The 27,590-nt window shown below is 44.6% G+C and overlaps 1 protein-coding gene across 1 annotated transcript in view; it reads left to right on the top strand.

Annotated features, from left to right (window-relative positions):
- LOC123750924 (macrophage mannose receptor 1-like) overlaps positions 1 to 27,590 on the top strand; it is an 81,480-nt gene that overhangs the window by 38,949 nt on the left and 14,941 nt on the right. Inside the window, exons 3-6 of the mRNA XM_069316581.1 lie at positions 18,595 to 18,813; positions 20,329 to 20,577; positions 21,523 to 21,720; positions 22,756 to 22,845. Of these exons, the coding sequence (XP_069172682.1) occupies positions 18,595 to 18,813; positions 20,329 to 20,577; positions 21,523 to 21,720; positions 22,756 to 22,845 (756 nt within the window). The remainder of the gene's footprint in view (positions 1 to 18,594; positions 18,814 to 20,328; positions 20,578 to 21,522; positions 21,721 to 22,755; positions 22,846 to 27,590) is intronic.

The raw sequence follows: 27,590 nt of genomic DNA, 5'->3' as shown, positions 1-27,590 counted from the left end.
GTGATGGGCCTGCACGAGTTGCCCACTCTGTGGCACAGCGTGTAAAATTGGGATCATGTACACCTGCCAGCTGATGTAAGTGGGCAGGTAGAATTTCTTTCACAAGGTGGTCGGATGCCGATGAGGAGGACAGGAAGGCTGGAACAGCGATTTGTGTTGCTGTTCGAACTCCGAGGCCCCCAAGTTTTACGGGAAGAGAGGCTTGTTTCCACTGTAGGTCATCAAGGGAGAGGTTAAGGGCTTTTTCTAGCATTGATTTCAGTAACCGGTCATACTCAGCTAGTGTTTGGCTACTGTAAGATGGTGAACACCTCAGAAAGTAGGTTAACCTGGGGAGGGACAGACATCTGGTGATGAGGTAGAGTGCATCATGAGCATCAATATCCTCAATCCTCCCATCCATCCTCTTATGGTCGGCGATTTTCTTGTCAAGGACCTCATCGATGGCTTTCAACCCCAGGGGAGCTCCTAGGAGTGTGCTGTCTTCAGGTTTAGTTTTATGTATAGAGGGCAGAAGACCCTCTATTCTCTCTACGATGCCCTGGTTGGAACACATTATTTCACATTTAGAAGGGTTCAGGGTGGGGCCTAAAACTGCACCTTGCTCCTGGACTTTTCTGATATCCTCTAGGAGGGAGTCTTGGGAACCAGCTAGGGTACCATCATCCAAGAACCAGATGTTAAGCTCGCTGGACAGGACCTCTGTGACTTGTTTGATGACTAAGCAGAAAAGGAGAGGAGCAAGGGGGTCACCCAGTTGGACGCCTTCTCGCGAGTCAATTTCATGTTCTCCAAAAAGTAGCTTTAGATTCATACTGTAGCATGAATGTACGAAAGGGTAGAGGGAAGGGAAATGACTATGAACCGCATGGAGTACAGCATCCCTCCGCACCAAATTGAAGGCATTTTTTAAATGTAGCTTGATAAGGGCCTTTTCGTCTGTGATGTTGGCGATGAAGGCTCGAGCTGCATGGGCTGCTGCCTCACACCCTTGTGGAATGCTGAACCCGAGCTGTTTTGGCTTCTGCATGTTGGCCGCTGCATCACTAACTGTTCTTGCAGCAGCCTTTGCGACGAGACACTGGAGAGAATTGCCTACTGCTATTGGCCTGATCCTTCCATCCTCTTTCTTTAAAGCACAGAGAGATGCTCCAAAAAAGGTAGGTCTTATGGTCTCTGGTATGTTGCCAGCTAGACATGTGTTGGTGAATCTTTTTAGTTCCACCAAGAGGTTCTTTGCAATGTCACCCAGTGTCGGAAAATCCGACACCATTTAATAATATCATACAGGCAGATAATATTGCTGCATTGTATAAACAAGTTAACCCATAGAAAATATAACTTGTAGTGGAACTTTCTGTCTATAGAAAACGGGATATCATTACTACATACTATTATAAATTCACCACCTATTATGGTGGGAATTATTCTTAAATACATTAGTCTTTGAACTTTACCATCATAAAAACATCTCATATAAATTAACTTAATTATCAATATTAAAATAGAGTAAATGTGACCCTTCTATCACTTACTGTCATCTGGACAATGTAGGCCAGTAGCGTTAGTGAGGAGGGAGTGGTCAGCCATTGTTATTGTACTTAGACCAGAGGCACGGGAGCAATTCGGCTCCTGTTAATTTTACTTGGACGAAGTGTTATGGAAACCAAAGGTGTACCATCATCAACACACTGTCAACAAATACAAGTTAAGTGTTCTGCCGAAACCCATTTATCTAACATTTGTGGTCATTAATGTCAGTAGATAGGGGCGAGCTGGTTAGAATACGAACTGCCTCTTAATAAAAGGTAATTAAGCCTAGGTCTTTATGGTTCATTGTACAGTATTTTCTCTGATATAGCTGTCATATATTAGGATTCTGGCTTCATAGCTAGCGCCCTTTTGACAGGTCAAGACGAGGAAGCATGCTTTGTGCATCAGTTACCAGGGTGATGGAAGCTACCTCAAAGAGAATTATTTGGTGTCTACAGCCTGGTTATATCTGGTGGATTAAGGCCTGCTGTACAAGAAGATAAGGAATCTATTCAATGTATGTAGTCTAATACTGTAGTTTGATTGGCTGCATATATATAAATTCAATATAAACCCCCCCTAATGTGTAGTGGATCGATATGTGAGATTATTGCAGAAATACAGTCCACTTATCATCATACAAATTGCTATCAAAATATATAAATTAACGTATATATAAATTCTATATAAACTCATATAAATTAAATAAATATAAATCTCACAGGTCGGTTCCCACACCCAGTGCAGGGTTGAGCATTTGCGTGAGGTGGTTGGGTTTTAGTCTTGTGAACCCACCTGCTGATCCTGTTGGGAAGGACAAGGCTGCTTATATATAAATATATGTATGTATGTGTATATATGCGAACAAGCCTGAATGGTCCCCAGGACAATATGCAACTGAAAACTCACACCCCAGAAGGGACTCGAACCCATACTCCCAGGAGCAATGCAACTGGTATGTACAAGACGCCTTAATCCACTTGACCATCACGACCGGACATAATGAGGTGATAGCCGAGGCTATTTGAACCACCCCACCGCCGGCACTCAGATAGTAATCTTGGGCGTAGCATTTTACCAAATCACCTCATTCTTTGGGGCACACGTGAGGAACACAAATGCGAACAAGCCTGAATGGTCCCCAGGACAATATGCAACTGAAAACTCACACCCCAGAAGTGACTCGAACCCATACTCCCAGAAGCAACGCAACTGGTATGTACAAGATGCCTTAATCCACTTGACCATCACGACCGGACATAATGAGGTGATAGCCGAGGCTATTTGTACCACCCCACCGCCGGCACTCGGATAGTAATCTTGGGCATAGCATTTTACCAAATCACCTCATTCTTTGGGGCACACGTGAGGAACACAAATGCGAACAAGCCTGAATGGTCCCCAGGACAATATGCAACTGAAAACTCACACCCCAGAAGTGACTCGAACCCATACTCCCAGGAGCAACGCAACTGGTATGTACAAGACGCCTTAATCCACTTGACCATCACGACCGGACATAATGAGGTGATAGCCGAGGCTATTTGAACCACCCCACCGCCGGCACTCAGATAGTAATCTTGGGCATAGTATTTTACCAAATCACCTCATTCTTTGGGGCACACGTGAGGAACACAAATGCGAAGAAGCCTGAATGGTCCCCAGGACAATATGCAACTGAAAACTCACACCCCAGAAGTGACTCGAATCCATACTCCCAGGAGCAACGCAACTGGTATGTACAAGACGCCTTAATCCACTTGACCATCACGACCGGACATAATGAGGTGATAGCCGAGGCTATTTGAACCACCCCACCGCCGGCACTCGGATAGTAATCTTGGGCATAGCATTTTACCAAATCACCTCATTCTTTGGGGCACACGTGAGGAAAACAAATGCGAACAAGCTTGAATGGTCCCCAGGACAATATGCAACTGAAAACTCACACCCCAGAAGTGACTCGAACCCATACTCCCAGGAGCAACGCAACTGGTATGTACAAGACGCCTTAATCCACTTGACCATCACGACCGGACATAATGAGGTGATAGCCGAGGCTATTTGAACCACCCCACCACCGGCACTCGGATAGTAATCTTGGGCATAGCATTTTACTGAATCACCTCATTCTTTAGAGCACACGTGAGGAACACAAATGCGAACAAGCCTGAATGGTCCCCAGGACAATATGCAACTGAAAACTCACACCCCAGAAGTGACTCGAACCCATACTCCCAGGAGCAACGCAACTGGTATGTACAAGATGCCTTAATCCACTTGACCATCACGACCGGACATAATGAGGTGATAGCCGAGGCTATTTGAACCATTTGGTAAAATGAAATGCCCAAGATTACTATCCGAGTGCCGGCGGTGGGGTGGTTCAAATAGCCTCGGCTATCACCTCATTATGTCCGGTCGTGATGGTCAAGTGGATTAAGGCGTCTTGTACATACCAGTTGCGTTGCTCCTGGGAGTATGGGTTCGAGTAACTTCTGGGGTGTGAGTTTTCAGTTGCATATTGTCCTGGGGACCATTCAGGCTCGTTCGCATTTGTCTTCCTCACGTGTGCCCCAAAGAATGAGGTGATTTGGTAAAATGCTATGCCCAAGATTACTATCCGAGTGCCGGCGGTGGGGTGGTTCAAATAGCCTCGGCTATCACCTCATTATGTCCGGTCGTGATGGTCAAGTGGATTAAGGCGTCTTGTACATACCAGTTGCGTTGCTCCTGGGAGTATGGGTTCGAGTCACTTCTGGGGTGTGAGTTTTCAGTTGCATATTGTCCTGGGGACCATTCAGGCTTGTTCGCATTTGTGTTCCTCACGTGTGCCCCAAAGAATGAGGTGATTTGGTAAAATGCTATGCCCAAGATTACTATCCGAGTGCCGGCAGTGGGGTGGTTCAAATAGCCTCGGCTATCACCTCATTATGTCCGGTCGTGATGGTCAAGTGGATTAAGGCGTCTTGTACATTCCAGTTGCGTTGCTCCTGGGAGAATGGGTTCGAGTCACTTCTGGGGTGTGAGTTTTCAGTTGCACATTGTCCTGGGGACCATTCAGGCTTGTTCGCATTTGTGTTCCTCACGTGTGCCCCAAAGATTGAGGTGATTTGGTAAAATGCTATGCCCAAGATTACTATCCGAGTGCCGGCGGTGGGGTGGTTCAAATAGCCTCGGCTATCACCTCATTATGTCCGGTCGTGATGGTCAAGTGGATTAAGGCGTCTTGTACATACCAGTTGCGTTGCTCCTGGGAGTATGGGTTCGAGTCACTTCTGGGGTGTGAGTTTTCAGTTGCATATTGTCCTGGGGACCATTCAGGCTTGTTCGCATTTGTGTTCCTCACGTGTGCCCTAAAGAATGAGGTGATTTGTTAATATGCTATGCCCAAGATTACTATCCAAGTGCCGGCGGTGGGGTGGTTCAAATAGCCTCGGCTATCACCTCATTATGTCCGGTCGTGATGGTCAAGTGGATTAAGGCGTCTTGTACATACCAGTTGCGTTGCTCCTGGGAGTATGGGTTCGAGTCACTTCTGGGGTGTGAGTTTTCAGTTGCATATTGTCCTGGGGACCATTCAGGCTTGTTCGCATTTGTGTTCCTCACATGAGCCCCAAAGAATGAGGTGATTTGGTAAAATGCTATGCCCAAGATTACTATCCGAGTGCCGGCGATGGGGTGGTTCAAATAGCCTCGGCTATCACCTCATTATGTCCGGTCGTGATGGTCAAGTGGATTAAGGCGTCTTGTACATACCAGTTGCGTTGCTCCTGGGAGTATGGGTTCGAGTCACTTCTGGGGTGTGAGTTTTCAGTTGCATATTGTCCTGGGGACCATTGAGGCTTGTTCGCATTTGTGTTCCTCACGTGTGCCCCAAAGAATGAGGTGATTTGGTAAAATGCTATGCCCAAGATTACTATCCGAGTGCCGGCGGTGGGGTGGTTCAAATAGCCTCGGCTATCACCTCATTATGTCCGGTCGTGATGGTCAAGTGGATTAAGGTGTCTTGTACATACCAGTTGCGTTGCTCCTGGGAGTATGGGTTTGAGTCACTTCTGGGGTGTGAGTTTTCAGTTGCATATTGTCCTGGGGACCATTCAGGCTTGTTTGCATTTGTGTTCCTCACGTGTGCCCCAAAGAATGAGGTGATTTGGTAAAATGCTATGCCCAAGATTACTATCCGAGTGCCGGCGGTGGGGTGGTTCAAATAGCCTCAGCTATCACCTCATTATGTCCGGTCGTGATGGTCAAGTGGATTAAGGCGTCTTGTACATACCAGTTGCGTTGCTCCTGGGAGTATGGGTTCGAGTCACTTCTGGGGTGTGAGTTTTCAGTTGCATATTGTCCTGGGGACCATTCAGGCTTGTTCGCATTTGTGTTCCTCACGTGTGCCCCAAAGAATGAGGTGATTTGGTAAAATGCTATGCCCAAGATTACTATCCGAGTGCCGGCGGTGGGGTGGTTCAAATAGCCTCGGCTATCACCTCATTATGTCCGGTCGTGATGGTCAAGTGGATTAAGGCGTTTTGTACATACCAGTTGCGTTGCTCCTGGGAGTATGGGTTCGAGTCACTTCTGGGGTGTGAGTTTTCAGTTGTATGTATGTATGTATATATATATATATATATATATATATATATATATATATATATATATATATATATATATATATATATATATATATATATATATATATATATATATATATATATATATATATATATATATATATATATATATATATATGTCGTACCTAGTAGCCAGAACGCACTTCTCAGCCTACTATTCAAGGCCCGATTTGCCTAATAAGCCAAGTTTCCATGAATTAATTGTTTTTCGACTACCTAACCTACCTAACCTAACCTAACCTAACTTTTTCGGCTACCTAACCTAACCTAACCTATAAAGATAGGTTAGGTTAGGTTAGGTTAGGTTAGGTTAGGTTAGGTTAGGTAGGGTTGGTTAGGTTCTGTTATATATCTACGTAAATTTTACCTCCAATAAAAAAAGATTGACCTCATACATAATGAAATGGGTAGCTTTATCATTTCATAAGAAAAAAATTACAGAAAATATAATAATTCAGGAAAACTTGGCTTATTAGGCAAATCGGGCCTTGCATAGTAGGCTGAGAAGTGCGTTCTGGCTACTAGGTACGACGTATATATATATATATATATATGTCGTACCTAATAGCCAGAACGCACTTCTCAGCCTATTATGCAAGGCACGATTTGCCTAATAAACCAAGTTTTCATGAATTAATTGTTTTTCGACTACCTAACCTACCTAACCTAACCTAACCTAACTTTTTTGGCTACCTAACCTAACCTAACCTATAAAGATAGGTTAGGTTAGGTTAGGTAGGGTTGGTTAGGTTCGGTCATATATCTACGTTAATTTTAACTCCAATAAAATAAAATTGACTTCATACATAATGAAATGGGTAACTTTATCATTTCATAAGAAAAAATTAGAGAAAATATATTATTTCAGGAAAACTTGGCTTATTAGGCAAATCGGGCCTTGCATAGTAGGCCGAGAAGTGCGTTCTGGCTACTAGGTACGACATATATATATATATATATATATATATATATATATATATATATATATATATATATATATATATATATATATATATGTCGTACCTAGTAGCCAGAACGCACTTCTCAGCCTACAATGCAAGGACCGATTTGCCTAATAAGCCAAGTTTTCCTGACTTAATATATTTTCTCTAATTTTTTTCTTATGAAATGATAAAGCTACCCATTTCATTATGTATGAGGTAAAAAAAATTTATTGGAGTTAAAATTAACGTAGATATATGACCGAACCTAACCAACCCTACCTAACCTAACCTAGCCTATCTTTATAGGTTAGCTTAGGTTAGGTAGCCGAAAAAGTTAGGTTAGGTTAGGTTAGGTAGGTTAGGTAGTCGAAAAACAATTAATTCATGAAAACTTGGCTTATTAGGCAAATCGGGCCTTGTATAGTAGGCTGAGAAGTGCGTTCTGGCTACTAGGTACGACATATATATATATATATATATATATATATATATATATATATATATATATATATATATATATATATATATATACATACATAACTATCAGGGCAGCGGGAGGACGCGTGGAGGAGGCTCTGTTGTTTACTGAGCCAAAACTTAGGGACATCCTGGCGTCACCGTGCCTAGCCTTCACAAAGTACTGTGTGAATGTCCTGGGAAGGTGCAGGAGTGGCGACAAGTGCCTAGAGTGGACCATCTCAACAAAAACGGATCAAACAGGTGGGTTTGCAGTGTGTGGAATACAACGGCAGTGAGGGACACGCTGGCGCCCTCTAGGCCTCCCACAGCTAAAGAGGGGGTGTTGTTGTTCAGGCGGGTGAGGGGGGGGTCACCCATATGCCACTCAGTGTTTATAGAAATACGTTTGGAAAAAAAAATAAAAATCAGCAATCATGTTTAGAGCAAATAGAGCTCACAGTGTGTCGGATTACAAGTGTATGATTCATTCACCATTGTACAGTGATATATAAAAAAATTATACCAGTGGGTAAGTGTCTCCCTGGCCCCCCCTCCCCATCAAGCAGAGCGAGGCCCGGTCATCCCCCACCCGCTCCCCGCCTGCCGGCCTCATCACACCACAGTACCTCCTGCAACCCCACCACCCAGCCCAGCCTGCGCCTGAGTGTCTCCCACCCACCTATTCACCGCCCACACAGTGCTTGTGCAGGGATGTGTTACCTTCCATGCACCCAGATATGGCACAGGTCACAGCAAGCATTCAGGTTCCTCCAAAAAGGGAGGGAGACACAAGTACTCATACGAGTGGTGAGTTCGAGGGACAGCTAGCCACTTCTGCCACCACCCGTGTCCACCCCTGCCGCCACCACCCCTGTCATCCCTCCCACGCCGGCCGATGTCTCAGCCCGCCCGGGGGATGGAGGGGACTCCACCAACTAACCAGGAACCCCTCAGCCAAGAACACGGTCCTGGGAACAGTGCATCCAGACGTGCACCCAGAGGACCCAGATCCAGAGGAATGTGTCGGGTGTGTGACGAATCTCACAGCCTTAGAAACGATGGAACCCTACGTCAACACAACAACTGTGAGGGTTCGTGGACGGAACTTGTAGAGAGAGAAGGCCCACAGGTCCCCCCGGCACCCCCACACATTCCAGCGAACTTCATGTCATCAGATGACCTCCTGGGGGCCATCAAAGCATCCACAACCAGAACTCTTCCCCACATTCCTAAAGCAGCACGCCCATTTGCAGCTGGGAAATATACAGACCTTCCAAGGAAAGTGAATGAACGGTCTGCAAATCTTAATGCTGCGGCCACCATCAAAGCATGTTATAATTTGCTCCTGTTTGGCAATATTTGCTTAGGCGTACCTGCAAGAGGAGGCACGTCACTAGCCTCATCAGTCACTAGGGCAATAAATAATTACCCCAGAGCTGACAACTTGATCCCGATCCCTCCTCAGCGCAAAAACCGTCGTTGCAGACCCAAGAGTTCCAATGACAATTTTAAACTAGGAACACAAATGACCAAAAAAAATGAAGAGGGCAACACAGTAGGAGCAATTAGGTTACTTACCAGCGAAGACACAATCGCCCCTAGAAATCCCGCTACTGCCGACTCACTGAGAGAGAAGCACCCTCCTAGAGTACCGTGGGAACCCACTGCTCGGGACACAAATGTCCCGGACATGGGACCTCTATTCCTCCAAGCGTCAGAGGTATACAAAGCCATCATGTCATTTCCGCCAGGCTCGGCAGGGGGATACACTGGAGTAAGACCTCAGCATCTCAAGGAGATGGTAAAACCAGTTCTCGGAGAAGTTGCCGAGACACTCTTGTCAGAGGTCACGAAGTTTGTCAACGACTGCCTGTCTGGGTTGATCTCAGATACAATTAAACCCTTTTTCTTCGGAGCATCCTTTTGTGCCTTTAAGAAGAAGGATGGTGGAGTCAGACCGATTGCCGTGGGTAACACACTTCGGCGCCTTGTTGCTAGGGCAGCTGTCACAAAAATCAGCATAGATGCTACAACGATGCTTGGACCCCATCAACTAGGTTTTGGTGTCCCCCATGGCTGTGAAGCAGTCGCTCATGCAGCGCGAGCTAATATCAAGCACCTCCCAGAAAATAAGGCAATAATTAAATTAGACTTTAAAAATGCCTTCGACCAGGCAAAAAGGGATGTGGTACTGGAAGCAGTTCGAACAAGCTTTCCTTCTCTGCTCTTCTTCGTCTCAGCAGGGTACAGTAGGGAATCGACGCTGTTGTTTGGGGAACATGAAGTTGTTTCCACAGAAGGTGTCCAGCAGGGAGACTCGCTGGCCCCTCTTCTTTTTTGCATGGCTGTTAAAGAGGTCATTAGCATGTTGACCCGTGAACTCAACATCTGGTTCCTGGATGATGGCACCCTGGCAGGGACACAGGAGTCCCTGCTAGAAGATCTGCAGCTGGTGAAATCTAAGGGAGAGGAGTTAGGACTCACCCTAAACCCATCAAAGTGTGAAATCATCTCATCCAGCCAACCAATCATAGATGCAGTGCAAATCATATTGGTAGGAGCCCCAGTGATCGCTCCCACCGACAGTATGCTGCTAGGGGCACCTCTGGGCTCGAGCGCCATTGAAGTAGTCCGCGAAGAAAAGCTGAAAGACCTGAGGAGGATGGAGGGAAGAATAGGGGCTTTGGACACCCACGATGCTTTGTACCTTCTCACAAGGTGCCTGGCTTTGCCCAGATTGACCTATTTCCTAAGGTGTTCTCCCTCCTTCAATAGCCCAAAATTGACATAATATGACTCGCTCCTAAGGTCAATAACCGTGAAAGTGTTAAACCTCTCCCTGCAAGATGACCAATGGGACCAAGCAACGCTCCCAGTTAGACTCGGAGGTATTGGTATTCGCAAGGCGACACAGCATTGCCGGCATTCTTATCCTTAACCAGTGCTACAGGTGAATTAGTTAAGGAAATACTACCGGAATACCTAAGAGGCTCCATTGGGATTCATGATCCCAAATTCACGGAAGGAGCCGGTCAGTGCGACTCTCTCGTCAACCCTCACCCTCGACCGACTTTTCCAAATGACTGCAAACAGTCCAAATGGGATAGCCCCATAGTGAAAAACATCGCCACATTATTGCTGGAGGCAGCTTCCAGGAAGGACAGAGCGCGTCTTCTAGCTGTGCAAGCGCCCCATGCCGGGGACTTTCTATTGGCAGACCCTTATTCCGCCTTGGGCACCCGCCTGGACTATCGGACCCTAAGTATTGGTGTTGCCCTGCGCCTTGCCGCCCCTATCTCCACCGAGCACCGGTGTATCTGCGGCCATGCACAGGCAGACCAATACAGCAGCCATGGTCTCATCTGTCGTAAGACACAGGGAAAGATTGCCAGACATGAAGCAGTCGATGACATCATCAATAGAAGTTTGGCTACAGCTGGGTGCCCAGCACAAAGGGAACCTCAGTTGTGCAGACCTGACAACAGCCAAAAACGTCCAGATGGAGTCACCCTGCAGCCATGGAGGGGAGGTAAACAGGTCGTATGGGACTACACTTGTGCATCCACATTGGCTGATACCTATCTACATTACAGCACAGCTGAGGGAGGCGGGGCGGCCACCTTCAGGGAGACCCAGAAAACCAACAAGTACAGGGACATATAACGTTGTTACAGGTTTGTGCCAATAGGCTCTGAGACTCTGGGCACCTGGGGTAAATGTGCACATAAGTTCCTGAAGAAGCTGGACATTGAGAAAACTAGAGACCCAAGAGTGGGGAATTTCATGTTCCAGCGCCTGAGTGTCGCTGTTCAGAGGGGAAATGCGTGCTGTATCTTGGGTACGCACCCGACTTCCGAAGAGCTGGACGAGGTCTTCAAACACTGATTGTTATATTGTTATACAAGTGTGTGTTTTCTGTATACTGAAGCATTTCAATAAAATCAAATAAAAAAATATACTAAAACAAATAATAGGGGTGATAGGAGAGGAAAAGATTAAAGTATTCAGTGAGAATCCACAAGGTATTCTCTGAACACTCTTTATTTTCTTCTTCGAGGATGTGGGTCCCTTTAATTAAACCAGTGGTGGTACCCCTAAATATATATATATATATATATATATATATATATATATATATATATATATATATATATATATATATATATATATATATATATATATATATATATATATATATATTTCTTGATGCTTGTATATTGGAGCGGAGTCTTGAGGTGGGTAGAATATAGTTGTGCAATAATTGGCTGTTGATTGCTGGTGTTGACTTCTTGATGTGTAGTGCATTCCTATGTTAGGCACTACACATCAAGAAGTCAACACCAGCATTCAACAGCCAATTATTGCACAAATATATATATTTATATATATATTATTAAATATGACCGAAAAAGTAAGATTAATAATTCTAACACAAATTTTCTCAATCTTTCGTACATTACGCTTCACTGTTGGAGGTAAATCAAAAATCACTTCTCCAAAATTCATTTTTATTTCTAGTCTGACGCGACACGGGCGCGTTTCGTAAAACTTATTACATTTTCAAAGACTTCACAAATACACAACTGATTAGAACTTACGTCTCTCTGATATTATATCTACATTTGAGTGAGGTGGGAAGGGTGATGTGGCATTAACACAAGACAGAACAGGAGGGGATATTAATAGGGTATTAAAAGTATCAACACAAGACAGAACAGAAACAATGGGTATTGAATAGAAGTGTTTGTAGAAAGCCTATTGGTCCATATTTCTTGATGCTTCTATATTGGAGCGGAGTCTTGAGGTGGGTAGAATATAGTTGTGCAATAATTGGCTGTTGATTGCTGGTGTTGACTTCTTGATGTGTAGTGCCTCGCAAACGTCAAGCCGCCTGCTATCGCTGTATCTATCGATGATTTCTGTGTTGTTTACTAGGATTTCTCTGGCGATGGTTTGGTTATGGGAAGAGATTATATGTTCCTTAATGGAGCCCTGTTGCTTATGCATCGTTAAACGCCTAGAAAGAGATGTTGTTGTCTTGCCTATATACTGGGTTTTTTGGAGCTTACAGTCCCCAAGTGGGCATTTGAAGGCATAGACGACGTTAGTCTCTTTTAAAGCGTTCTGTTTTGTGTCTGGAGAGTTTCTCATGAGTAGGCTGGCCGTTTTTCTGGTTTTATAGTAAATCGTCAGTTGTATCCTCTGATTTTTGTCTGTAGGGATAACGTTTCTATTAACAATATCTTTCAGGACCCTTTCCTCCGTTTTATGAGCTGTGGAAAAGAAGTTCCTGTAAAATAGTCTAATAGGGGGTATAGGTGTTGTGTTAGTTGTCTCTTCAGAGGTTGCATGGCTTTTCACTTTCCTTCTTATGATGTCTTCGATGAAACCATTGGAGAAGCCGTTATTGACTAGGACCTGCCTTACCCTACAGTGTTCTTCATCGACTTGCTTCCATTCTGAGCTGTGGCTGAGAGCACGGTCGACGTATGCGTTAACAACACTCCTCTTGTACCTGTCGGGGCAGTCGCTGTTGGCATTTAGGCACATTCCTATGTTTGTTTCCTTAGTGTAGACTGCAGTGTGGAAACCTCCGCCCTTTTCCATGACTGTTACATCTAGAAAAGGCAGCTTCCCATCCTTTTCCGTCTCGTAAGTGAAACGCAGCACGGAACTCTGCTCAAATGCCTCCTTCAGCTCCTGCAGATGTCCGACATCAGGTACCTGTGTAAAAATGTCGTCAACATACCTGCAGTATATGGCCGGTTTCAAGTTCATGTCGACTAAGACTTTTTGCTCGATGGTATCCATGTAGAAGTTTGCAAACAGGGCACCTAGGGGAGAACCCATGGCGACCCCATCTACTTGCTTATACATGTGCCCATCCAGGCTCAAGAAGGGTGCCTCTTTAGTACAAGCTTGGAGTAGTTTCCTCAGAATACTTTCTGGCATGTCAAGAGGAGTACAGGCTGGATCACGATACACTCTGTCGGCTATCATTCCGATTGTCTCGTCCACAGGTACGTTGGTAAACAGCGATTCTACGTCCAACGAGGCTCTTATCCCTGTGGCCTGTGTGCCCCGCAGTAAGTCCACAAATTCCTTTGGAGAATTTGTACTCCTCTTGACATGCCAGAAAGTATTCTGAGGAAACTACTCCAAGCTTGTACTAAAGAGGCACCCTTCTTGAGCCCGGATGGGCACATGTATAAGCAAGTAGATGGGGTCGCCATGGGTTCTCCCCTAGGTGTCCTGTTTGCAAACTTCTACATGGGTACCATCGAGCAAAAAGTCTTAGTCGACATGAACTTGAAACCGGCCATATACTGCAGGTATGTTGACGACATTTTTACACAGGTACCTGATGTCGGACATCTGCAGGAGCTGAAGGAGGCATTTGAGCAGAGTTCCGTGCTGCGTTTCACTTACGAGACGGAAAAGGATGGGAAGCTGCCTTTTCTAGATGTAACAGTCATGGAAAAGGGCGGAGGTTTCCACACTGCAGTCTACACTAAGGAAACAAACATAGGAATGTGCCTAAATGCCAACAGCGACTGCCCCGACAGGTACAAGAGGAGTGTTGTTAACGCATACGTCGACCGTGCTCTCAGCCACAGCTCAGAATGGAAGCAAGTCGACGAAGAACTCTGTAGGGTAAGGCAGGTCCTAGTCAATAACGGCTTCTCCAATGGTTTCATCGAAGACATCATAAGAAGGAAAGTGAAAAGCCATGCAACCTCTGAAGAGACAACTAACACAACACCTATACCCCCTATTAGACTATTTTACAGGAACTTCTTTTCCACAGCTCATAAAACGGAGGAAAGGGTCCTGAAAGATATTGTTAATAGAAACGTTATCCCTACAGACAAAAATCAGAGGATACAACTGACGATTTACTATAAAACCAGAAAAACGGCCAGCCTACTCATGAGAAACTCTCCAGACACAAAACAGAACGCTTTAAAAGAGACTAACGTCGTCTATGCCTTCAAATGCCCACTTGGGGACTGTAAGCTCCAAAAAACCCAGTATATAGGCAAGACAACAACATCTCTTTCTAGGCGTTTAACGATGCATAAGCAACAGGGCTCCATTAAGGAACATATAATCTCTTCCCATAACCAAACCATCGCCAGAGAAATCCTAGTAAACAACACAGAAATCATCGATAGATACAGCGATAGCAGGCGGCTTGACGTTTGCGAGGCACTACACATCAAGAAGTCAACACCAGCAATCAACAGCCAATTATTGCACAACTATATTCTACCCACCTCAAGACTCCGCTCCAATATAGAAGCATCAAGAAATATGGACCAATAGGCTTTCTACAAACACTTCTATTCAATACCCATTGTTTCTGTTCTGTCTTGTGTTGATACTTTTAATACCCTATTAATATCCCCTCCTGTTCTGTCTTGTGTTAATGCCACATCACCCTTCCCACCTCACTCAAATGTAGATATAATATCAGAGAGACGTAAGTTCTAATCAGTTGTGTATTTGTGAAGTCTTTGAAAATGTAATAAGTTTTACGAAACGCGCCCGTGTCGCGTCAGACTAGAAATAAAAATGAATTTTGGAGAAGTGATTTTTGATTTACCTCCAACAGTGAAGCGTAATGTACGAAAGATTGAGAAAATTCGTGTTAGAATTATTAATCTTACTTTTTCGGTCATATTTAATAATATATGTCTACAGGAAAGACTGCTACCAAAATATACTAATATTTATATATATATATATATATATATATATATATATATATATATATATATATATATATATATATATATATATATATATATATATATATATATATATATATATATATATTACTGGAAAATGGAAAAGTTCATATATATATATATATAAAATGGAAAATCCAAAAGTATATATAAATGTAAATGTTCGTTCGTTCAAAATCGCTAATCTCGGAAAGTACTTCACCGATTGCTTTGAAATTTTCACACAATGTTCCATTCGCCTCTGAGCAGGTTTTTATATATATATACTATATAGATGTCACGTCTGTGACGGTAAAAAAAAAAAACATGTTTTTTCTGAAAAATTGCGTTTTTCATGTGAGGGAAATCTTCGAAATCTTCGAAAGGGGCAAAACAGGGAAAGTCGGCAATCTTTACGTGTGTATTGAGCGCTCCTGGCCGGCCTTTCTTTCCTTTACCTCACGGGGAGCCCATCTTTGACATCGGCTTGCTTCTTCCGGCCAGTGTGTGCTCACTGCAGTTACCCAAGGGGGCTCCCAGCACCAAAGGGGGAGCCTCCTTAATGGACGCCTCCCTGAGCAGGGGCACTATCGACGTTGACAGCAAGTCCTAGAGAGGCAAACGTCTGTTGGAGAATGAGCCAGCTGAGATGCTAAGAGGATATCCTCGCCTTCAGAAGACTTTCCTTCTGTGGCACCTCATTCCTCGTTTGTGGTTGTCTTAATTTAGTCAACAACAGGTCAATGTGTGCTTGCGAATTCTCGTACCTTAAGTGCAGCAATTGAGGCTTCGGTATTGTGACCACATTACCTGTCTGCGACCGTGCATACCCTTGGTAGGGGTGCAGCACTAAAGCTACACATCAGGCAGGAGGCTCTATTGCTTGTCAGTGTATCCAGCATTAACAAGTTGGGGGACTGACCTGTCAGGTGCCGACAGGTATTGTCGCAGGAAAAGTCTCGGGCCAGGTACGGGAAGATTGTCCCAATTGACCCAAGTGTTGAAGTGGATGACATTCAGACTGCTCTGCAGGTGTCAGGGGGTGCATCAGCGGGATTACTGGAAGTTATCAGGATTCGCGGAACAGCAGGGCCGACGTCCATGCCTATCGTTGCTTCTCGCCTCTCGGTTCCCTCTGATTGGGACGCTTCACAAGTAAGGTCTAGCAGATGCTCTTGCCTGTTCTGGCCACACATACCTCATACCCCCCAAGCTGCTAATTGATTTTTCCCTTCTGGGTCGCCTCGACATGGACAAAAACTCCACCACGGATACAGACATGCACGCTAAGTCTCGGCCGGAGCACGGCACTCCAGCCCCTTCACAGAGAAGCCACCACCGACGTCGTTGACACACCCGTCGACCAGGAGGATTTCCTCTATTGGATAGCCTTGATGATTCTGTCATTTCCCAGGGGATTGTGACACTGGTGGAACATGAGGCCCAGAGTGAAGCACCCAACAGTCACAAGCGCTGTCAAGAGGGTTCGCGAGCCAATCACCGCTTCTGTCAGGCAGAGAGAAGCATTGCTCAACAATCTTTGGACTGGCGGTCATTGATACCACACATATTACCTACTTTGTATGAGGACTTTATGGCTTTTATTAGTGGTTCTTCTTTTGGAGATGTCTGTTCGCAGGTGGTCAGAAAGTTAGCTGCTGCATTTCAGTGATAATGGAGCCCCATTCTGAGAATACTGTGGTATTTTCGGATGCCCGTTCCCTTTTCAAGAAGACGCATTTCCTAAGCAATTTTATCGCCAGCGCACTACCGTTGATGTGGGACTCTGTGAGACTTGGCATACTGACAATCTTTAATTCACGGTGCCGGTATATTCAGTCTATAGGCAGGATCAGCCAGTATGGGATGGAGGGGGGCTTGCCCTCTTAATCAGGGACTCAGTCTCGAGCTCCTTGCTCCGGATTCACCCCCCCCCCCTTCCTGGGCGGGCATTTGGAGTTCATGGCAGTGAAGGTGGCCCTCTTCCATGGGTGGGGCACCTTTGGAGTTCTGTATAACCCTTGTCTACCTGTAACTGCGAAGAAACTAGAACACTATTTTGGTCAGATCACGGACACCTGCCTCGTCATGGGTGACTTTAATGCTCGGCACTCATCATGGCAACCCATGCTATCGAGTTGCCACCACAACATGGCTGGCTGAGCCCATGTTTCAGTTTCTTCTTGATTCCCCAAGACTTCTTACTGACGCCACCAGATTTGAGACCCAGATAAATCCGCTCAATGGGCATACAATGGGCCCCTTTACGATGGTGCAGATATGGATAGGATTGTACCTGAGTAGTGATCACCTGACCATCGTCATTGCCTTTGGGGGCACTGTTCGTCCTGCTCTGACCACCTGAGGATCCAAGTGGATCTTCTCGGAGGAGGGGTGGCTTGGCTGCGAGGCCCGATGACTGGTCGACCTTTCCCCCAGTTATGGCAGATCTGCATGGGTCAGTGGATGCTCTCTCCGAGTCCCTCTTCAGTTTAGGCTCTCGGCATTTCAAGAGGACTAGTGGTCAGACAACCAGTCCTTCCCGCCGTGGGGCACCCTGGTGGACTCCTGAATGTGGGCATGCAGTGCTGGACCATCGACGTGCATGGAATTCCTGGTGACGCTACCCTACACCATTGCAGCGCCAGAACTTCCGCAGGGTGGACACCAAGTGTAGGTGGGCAGTCCTCTTTGCTAAACGCAAGGCCTGGGGTGATTATTGTGCCTCTCTCCGATTTGACTCCTCCTCTGCAGGAGCCTGGGGCCTTTATTTGCAAAATGACAGGGAGGTACTCCCGGTCTTCGGAGTCTACTTCAGCGTTGGACAAAGGAAAACTTGTTGGTTGGTGAGTGACTTCCTATAGTATTCTTAATAACCCTCCCGTGGTTAATAGGCGTTAAGTATAATTCCAAACCTTTAAGTATATATACACTGAAATTTTAGTCCAGGGAAAAAAGTATACCTGCTGATTGGTCAGCAAGCTATTGTGGTAGCCTTACACCAGGAAGTGTAGCCTGCTTCTAAGTGTAGGTCGTTCTGATTGTTCACTCTTGTCTTGAATTATGTTTTTGGTGGAAGTATTCGTGATGATTGATCAGTAAGCTGTTGTGGTGGCTTTAATAACTCTGACAGGTCTTAAGACGAACATCAGACGAACGAAAAGTTAGAACATAATCAGTTGAAATTAAGGCATTGTTGAGAAAATATAACTTGACGAAGGTTAACTACTTGTGAAGTGAGAGAATTCGCACCTAATCGTATGAAAAAGCACATTTCCAGCATCACAAAAATTTTAGGTTTTGTTCTGGACGAAGTTGAAAGTCACTCGAGCAGCAGTAATGAGCGAGCTGACTGTCCCTACCTGCAGTTGGGAGACCAGTGTCTGCTGTTTGTTAACTTCCAGAATGACACCCGTGATGTCGCCCAGGCACTATGCCAAGGTTTTGGGGGAAACTTGGTCGTTATCAAGACTGCCACACAACTGAAAGCCATCATGGACTACCTCTATACTGTTGGTAGGTGAACTGTTTTAAGTCCTTCCTCTGTGGCCTCTACTTATTAAGTGAAGTTTTCTTGGCAAAATTTCGTGCCTATTGAATGATAAAAAAAATTCTTGCGATTTCCAGAGAGTAAACCAGGAATTATAGGAGGTATAGTTTGTTAATAGTAGAACCCTTAGATAAGAGAGAAATATTTTTTTAGAATATCAGAATATCGACTACAATAAAATTACGTTCAAACGATTCTGTGGTTATTGTGAGTGTAGGCATCTCTAAAGAGAGTTTTACCCCATAGATCCCTGACGAAAGAATAATAATAATTCCAATGGAAAGTAAACAAAGTTATAGACCCTATAGAAATTACGTGGTAACATACAAATTCAAATTTGTTCAAATTTTGGATATATCAATTCCTTGTGGTATAACCCCCATTCCCAATCTTACCAAGAAAAATTTAAATAAATATATCTGTATTATTCACATGAGGCTAAAGTAATCAAGTATATTTGTATTATTCATATGAGGCTGTAAACAAGTATATATCTGTATTATTCATAAGACTTCTAGTAAACAAGTATGCAGAATATTCGATAATTACCAGTAATAATGTCAAACCAGGACAATCCACAAGAGTGTAGTCGGCATCACAATGGTCAATAAGCAACATCTTTAAATATTAGACCAAAAATCGTGATTAATTTTACTTTGCAATTTGGTTAGCAAGATAAGATAAAGCATATGGAACTTACATATCACGATGTTCATGAGAGAACTCGATAAACACCTCCAAAGTATACCTGATCAACCATGCTGGAATTCATACGTCAGGCTGCGAGTAGCCACGTCCAACAGCCTGGCTGATCAACGACTCGGGCCGCAGGGACATAGATCCTCGGAATCACCACAGATTAAGGTACATGACAAATATTTTGTTAGAGCTATGAAAAGATTTTTGCTTCTTGATTTTTAAATTTACCTAATTTGCAGCAGTTAAATACCCATAAAGTATTGAGAATGAATATCAGAATAAAATTTGTGTAAATATGTAGAGATAAATTACCTCAACAATAGTTAAATAAAGACTTAACGGAAACCCGAAATACTTTTCTAATATTCCTCAAAGCTCAGAGTTCACCATCAAATATTCTCGCATTTTAATATTAGACTTTCTAATATTATATTTGTATGTTAATATTTGGATTTAGGCTTTTTCATTGTATTAGAAGGTAGTTTATATGAACAAGATCTGTAATGAAGTTATACCATGTAACAAATGGGAATATTGTTGAACAGCCGTAGTTGGAAGATAGGGTTAACACTTGTAGCGGGCACCAACAAGTGTTTTGATGTCATGGCCTGTAAGTTTGATCTCACCTTGAGAGTCTGTCAAATAGTTAATCCCATAACTACTCTTGCCACATATTGCTACTCCATGTTTCCTTTTACATATTGGAGGAATGTGCGAGAAATTAGTAGGGAGTTTGATATGCTTTACTTATGTCCTATAAATAACAATATGATCTTCTGCAGGAGACATCTCAAACTCCTACTGGATTGATGGCATGTTGGACAACAGCCTGGGCAGCTTCACCTATTCATCAGGGGAGTTAGTGCCCATGGGCACGCCGTTCTGGCGGGCATTGACCACCTCTTTCGAACCTACTGGTGACGGCCCTTGCATTCAGCTTTACCAAATTGGGCATCACTACCTGAATGACATATCTTGTGATCGCTTCTTTTTCCCTCTATGTGAATTTCCTTTCTCCTCAGCAAATGAAGGTATGTCATGTCTCAAACAGTGTCCTCAGTAACATGTTACATTTCTTGTCACTCTACAGCATAGATTAAATGTTCTTACTCGTGAATTTTTTATCAAATTTTAAGAGTGCCAGTAAAAATATATAATTTTACTTTAGCAAACGAAATATGCAGTTATTATCTAAGTATTACGACAGCATGAATAATGTTGAAAAACCTGTTTGAAACTATAGCACCTTCGACATAACTGGAATCAAACATAATTAAAAAAATACAACAAAAAAGTTTTCAAAACATATTTTTGGAATTTGTTTAACACATTTTGCAACTATACCGTAAGTGAAAAAAGTAAGAAAAAAGATAAATCTTTGATTATAACAAAGTTAGTGAAAGTGTGATTAGTGTGGGATCAGGGCGCTTCTCTAAAGCCCCATTCCAGGTTCCCAAGGCCTGGCGTACGGCTGTGTGGTGGTGCATGCAAGCCGCTAAAGCACTGAACATGCAATCGGCTTGCATGCACCACCACACAGCTGTGCGCCAGGCCCTGGGAACCTGGAATGGGGCTTAAGTGCAGCGCCGGACTGTATGGGACAATAGGACTATATAAATTTAATTAGTCTTATATTTCTAGTACAATTGTAATTTCTTTAAATTCTAGAAGACTTAAAACGGACTCAAGTCTTGTAGTTCCAAGATTTTTGTTGGAATCTATAACGTGCCTACTTTTATAACCTTTAAATTATACATATTATGAATAATAATAGTCCCAGATAAGAGACCTTGCGTACACCACAGTGAGTGAAACGATACTTCCTTAATATTATGTTTGTTTAAGATCTTTCAACGAGGTCCAGAAAATATTTTGCCACAAATAACAGGCTTCATTGTATCAGTTTCATTCATATTTTGCTAATACCACAAGCATAACTGGAGTAATAATATTGTAATAATTCTCGTGCATGAAAGAGTCAGAGGAGGCGGTGCAGGAGGTGGTGTGCGAGGCACCGTTCACTGCCGTGGGAGACATGTGTCTCACCTTCCTCACCCAGGAACACATGTCCTGGGAGGAGGCTGTGGGCACCTGCACCCTGCTGGGAGGACACTTGGCCATGTTTGATGATATTGAGATGCTCAGAAGCATTTACTTACATATACACGACCAAGGTAAGCATTCAACAGCATAAACATTAATCTCTTCTTTTAGATTTAGTTTGGATGTCTAACTTCTTATTCGATTTTTTCCCCCAAAAATTAAAAATATTTACTTATAATAAATTCTAAGAAATGGTGAAACTAAAAAATAATTACAAAGTTTCAGATGGTATAGGATGCCATCCAACCCTACTAATTTTGTTAGCATTTTCCAAAAAAATATATGGAGATTATATGAAAATAATGTTACAAACTCAGTTGAAATTATTGCCTTCTATCTTATTGAGAAACAAAAGAAGTTTACCGGAAAATTTACAAAATTTCTAGTTACTTAAGATGTGACAATATACAAAAAAATATTGCAACCACGTCTCACAGATCCCAAATATATATATAAACATTGTAAAATAAATGTTTCATTAAAGTTCGTAAATTAAAAATATGTGATGTGATATAAGAAAATATTATACAAACTTGAGTTTCCATACGTTTGATCCAAAATGTTGCCATATTATTGGTCCAAAAAGTTACTATATTTTTGGTCCAAAAAGTTGCCATACGTTTGGTCCAAAAAGTTGATGAAATATTATGATAACATTGTGGACATGATGAACCTCAGCTGTGTTGATATATAAATTTTGCCACACTCCCTTCCCTACCTCCCTCTCTCTCCCTTCCTCCCTCCCTCCCTGCGTCACACGAGTATGACCCCGTGCCACACTCTCCTCACTCACTCACTCCCTTTCTCTCTCCCTCCCTCTCTTCCTTTCTCCCTCCCTCTTTCCCTGGACTTCCCTAGCACAAATATGACCCCGTGCCACACTTCTCACCCCCCCTAATTATACCAATAGAACTCTGCACCACACTCCTTGTCACTAATATGACCTTGCTCCTTCTCTCCTTCCCCCCCCCCCCCCCCCGCCATCTCAAATTGTTCTATCCACGTTGCTTATTGCTTTATCAATACAGTTCTCCCATTTCCAGTTTAGTGAATATGGGTTAAGCAAACATCTATATTGATGCTCATCAACTGTTTCTTTATTCCAGCAATAGAGAGCAAATCGTTCTGGCTGGCGGGCTCAGATATGATTACGGAAGGAACCTGGCTGTGGACCAATGGCAACCCCGTTCCTATGGGTATGTTGTCTCTGACATATTTAGGAATACTGTGCACGGGGGAAATTCACAATCATATTTTTGTGATATACTAGATATGATCAAACTGTGTCACAGTAAAAGGTTCTAACAAATGATAAAATGAGAGACAAACAGGATGAAACAGAAAACAAATAAAGCGCAATGGAGGAAATAAATACAATAGAGTAGTGTACGCACCACACATGTTAGTTACGTGGTCTCTCCACGTTATGTCCAGGATGTGTCTCAGGTTTCGCATGTGAAAGGCATTGAGCCGTCTCTCCTGGCGAGAGCGCAGGGTCCAGGATTCCGAGCCGTAGAGAAGTGTACTCACCACACATGCCATGTATATTTGCGCCTTGGAGTGCACTGTCTGTTTGACATTTTCCCAAACGAGCTTTGTGAACCTGGCTAGTGTTGTTGCGGCCTTCCCGATACTCCTGTTGAGCTTAGTGTCCGGGGAAAGGGTGTCTTAGATTGTGGTGCCCAGGTACACAAAATCGTGGACTGCCTCCAGCACACAGTCTGTGATGTTTATACAGGGTAACTCATTGAAGTTTTATTCTATCACTTAAGTCTTCTTCAGGCTGATTGTATGCCGAATGTGGAGCAGGCTGCGGCAAAGCGGTTGAATAGCTGCTGCAGACCTTCTGCTGTGTATTCACCTAGTTGTGCTTGCCAGGGTTGAGCTCTGCTCTTTCGGCCCCCCCCCCTCTCAACTGTCAATCAATCAACTGTTACTAACTACTAACTTTTTTCACACACACACACACACCCAGGAAGCAGCCCGTAGCAGCTGTCTAACTCCCAGGTACCTATTTACTGCTAGGTAACAGGGGCATCAGGGTGAAGGAAACTCTGCCCTTTAGTTTTTCCGGAGGGTGCCGCGGGAACGAACCCCGGTCCCTAAGTCCACGAGTCTAGAGCGCTGTCCACTTAGCCACCATCCACCCAAGGTCAGTGTGTGTGTGGAGATTGCTCTATCATCGACGAAGAGAAAGTCCCTGAGAAGTCTCATCTGTACTTTCGTCTTTGCTCGGAGTCTGGATAGATTGAAGCGCTTTCCGAAGCGCTTGTACAGAGATAGATGCCCCTCTGTGGTTGTTCCAAAGGCATGCTTGACGAGGATCCTGAAGAAAATTCCGAACAGGGTTGGAGCAGGAATGCATCCATGTTTAACACCACTGTTGATGTTGAATGGTTGAGAAGTTGAGCCGTTGTACACGACTGTGCCCTTCATGTCCTCGTGGAACGATTGTATCATGCTGAGTAGGGTGGGTAGCCAATTTTGGCCAAGATCTTGAAGAGTTCGTCTCTACTCACGAGGTCGAAGGACTTTGTAAGGTCAATTAAGGGATTTTCTCTGCTCCTTGCACTTTTCTTGAAGCTGTCTCAGGGAGAACACCATGTCAGTGGTCGACCTCTCGGCTCTGAAACCGCACTGTAATTCTGGGTACACTCGTTCAGCAAGAATCTGGAGTCTGACCAAAACAACCCTGGCGAAGAGTTTGCCAACAGCGCTGAGGAGGGGGATGACGCGATAGTTGTTGCAATCGATTCTATCACCTTTATTTTTGGAGAGAGTCATGATGATCGTATCTTTCGTGTCTTGTGGCACCGAGCCCTCCCTCCAGTACTGACACAGAAGTTCATGAAGCTCAGTTTTAAGTGCTCCTCGAGAGCACTTGAGAACTTCAGGTCGAATGCCATCGTCTCATGGGGATTTCCCTGAGGAAAGTGAATTCAGTGATTTCTCAACTTCTTCCACAGTCAGTTCAAGGTCAAGTTCTTCCATGATGGGCAGGCACTCGATTGCATCAAAGGGTCTCTACGCTGACCATGTTTTCTCTGGAGTAGAGTTCGTAGTAATGTTCCATCCAGTGATTCATCTGTTAATCACGATCTTTAATGATCTCTCCAGTGGCTGACTTCAGAGGAGATGTCCTGTTTTGTGTAGGGTCTGTTGCCTGTTTGTTCCCTTCGTACATACTTCTTATGTTGTCGACGGTGGCCACGGTCTGGATGCTGGAACAGAGTCGGAGCCAATAATCATTAGCACAGTGCCTAGCAGCTTGCTGAATTCTACTGCAGGCAGTACAGAGGGCCTGTAGGTTCCTTTCTGAGGGCAGGTTCTTGTAGGCTGAGAGAACTCGTCTCTTTTCCTCTACGAAGGGTAACAGTTTCACTGTACTGGTCTCGAACCAGTTTGCTGACTTGTTCTGCCTCTTACCGAAGATGGACATGGCAGTGTTGAAAATAGTGCTCCTGAGGTGTGACCACCTCTCGCGCTATCGCAGGATGGTCGAGGTAGGGCATTTACCAGTGCAGCAGTGAACTCCTCTACCTTGTGAAGATCACGGGTCTTGTTTACGTTAATGCGTGGTCTTCCCTCCTTTGCTCTGTGGATTTTCCGGGGTTGGAACTTTACTTTGCAAACGACGAGAGAGTGGTCGGTGTCACAATCTGCGCTCTGGAAGCTGCGGGTCAGTTTGACGCTTCTCAGATTGCTACACCCAGTAAGTACCAGGTCGAGTTGGTGTCACTGCTTAGACCTGGGGTGTCTCCAGGAAACTTAATGCTTGGGCTTGGTGATCCACTCTCTCCACGCCACTGATGTGGTCCAAGGGAAGGACAGGCGCCGATACGCTTGGCACCAGTGTCGTCGCAGGAGTTGCCAGAATGTATCTGTAAACAGTTGCAAACCGCCTTAGGGACGAGGCAGGGCCTCAAGAGCCCCCGACGAGGTCGAACCCTCGTCACGACCCTTGTGGATTTGTTTATTTGATGCATCACGCTATTGTGATTTCTGTGTGTAATGAAGTAAGGGCGAAGAGGTAGAACAGCTTATTGATAGAGCTCAGGTGCATGGGGGAAGGAGTAAAATCCTCGTTTGAGTCTCAGAGAGGCTGCAGGATCCGAGTAAGGTCGGTTATCTTGAGGTTATCTTGAGATGATTTTGGGGCTTTTTAGTGTCCCCGCGGCCCGGTCCTCGACCAGGCCTCCACCCCCAGGAAGCAGCCAGTGACAGCTGACTAACACCCAGGTACCTATTTTACTGCTAGGTAACAGGGGCATAGGGTGAAAGAAACTCTACCCATTGTTTCTCGCCGGCACCTGGGATCGAACCCAGGACCACAGGATCACAAGTCCCGCGTGCTGTCCGCTCGGCCGACCGGCTCCCTTCAGGTTCTACAGTTCTACAGGTCAGTAGAAGTTCCGGCTGCAATTCTTTTATCATGTCGTAGCTCAGTCGATTAAGGCAGCGACTGGGATCCTCTCGGACGTAGGTTCGAACCCTCGTCACGGCCCTTGTGGATTTGTTCATATGATGCATGACGATATAGTGATTTCTGTGTGTAATGAAGAAAGGGTGAAGAGGTAGCACAACTTATTGATAAGAGCTCGGGTGCATGGGGGAATTGTGTAAAATCCTGGTTTGTGTCTTAGAGAGGTTGCAGGATCCGAGTAAGGTCAGTAGAAGTTCCGGTTGCAATTCTTTTACCATGTCGTAGCTCAGTCGATTAAGGCAGCGTCTGGGATCCTCTCGGATGTAGGTTAAAACCCTCCTCACGGCCCTTGTGGACTTGTTCACCCACTTGCACCCTTCCTCTTTTGCATAGTGGTCTGAGAAATTACGACCAGACTGTCCAGTGAGCTCAACATCTGGTTCCTGGATGATGGCACTCTGGCAGGCACACAAGACTCCCTGCTGGAAGATTTGCAGCTGGTGAAGACTCGGGGGGGGGGGGGGGGACCCTGGTTCTCGTTCTTAAATCCTCCAAGTGTGAAATTATTGACATATGACAGCACACTACTTGGAGCACCTCTGGGCCACAATTCCATTGCTGCAGTCCTTGCGAAAAGTTTAACGACCTAAAGAAAATGGAAGAGAGAATAGGGGACTTTGACTCCCATGACACCCTCTACCTTCTCACAAAGTGCCTTATCTTGCCCAGGCTAACATACTTTTTAAAGTGTGCACCCACTTTTGGCAACCCACTTCTAAGTCAATATGATGAGATCCCCAGGTCAATATTCAGGAAGGCGCTCAACCTAGATTTAGATGACAGTCAGTGGGAGCAAGCAACACTAACTGGGGGGAGATTTGGGTGGATAGGCATATGAAAGGAAACTGAGGTAGCACTTCCAGCATTCTTATCTTCATGTGCCAACGAATTGATAGGGTAGATCCTACCAGAGCGTATGAGAGACACAGCGGAAACTCATGATCAAAAGTTCATCGTAGCAGCCAAACAATGGGAAACCATTGCACACCTTGTACCCCGACCACAAGCCCCAAAAGACCACTAGCAGGCTCACTGGGATAGCCCTATAATGGAAAAGACTGCCACAGCAATGCTTGAAAAGGCAGTGGCTGAAAACAAAGCCCACCTCCTAGCGGTAACAGCACCCCCATACCTGGTTGATACCAGGTTGATGGGGTCCTGCCTGGGATTTTTTATTTGCTGTGCCCAATACAGCCCTGGGAACTCGCCTCAATCATGACGCTCTCCACATTGGAGTTGCCTTTTGCCTTGCCGTCCTCACCAAACATAGGTGTATCTGCGGAATTGTGATGGCAGATCAATATGGTCGTCATGGTCTGGAAAATCACAGGGTAAGACTGCAAGACATGAAGAAGTAAAAAGTAAACGACATCATCAAGAGGCACCTCGCCATGGCCCGCTGCCCAGCACGAAGAGAACCACACTTATTCAGACCTAACGAACCTCTGAAGCACCCAG

This window comes from Procambarus clarkii, chromosome 84 (genome assembly GCF_040958095.1).
Source record: "Procambarus clarkii isolate CNS0578487 chromosome 84, FALCON_Pclarkii_2.0, whole genome shotgun sequence".
NCBI lineage: Eukaryota > Metazoa > Arthropoda > Malacostraca > Decapoda > Cambaridae > Procambarus > Procambarus clarkii.
Note: the sequence above shows the minus strand (reverse complement) of the source record. Positions and strands in the feature narration are given on the sequence as shown.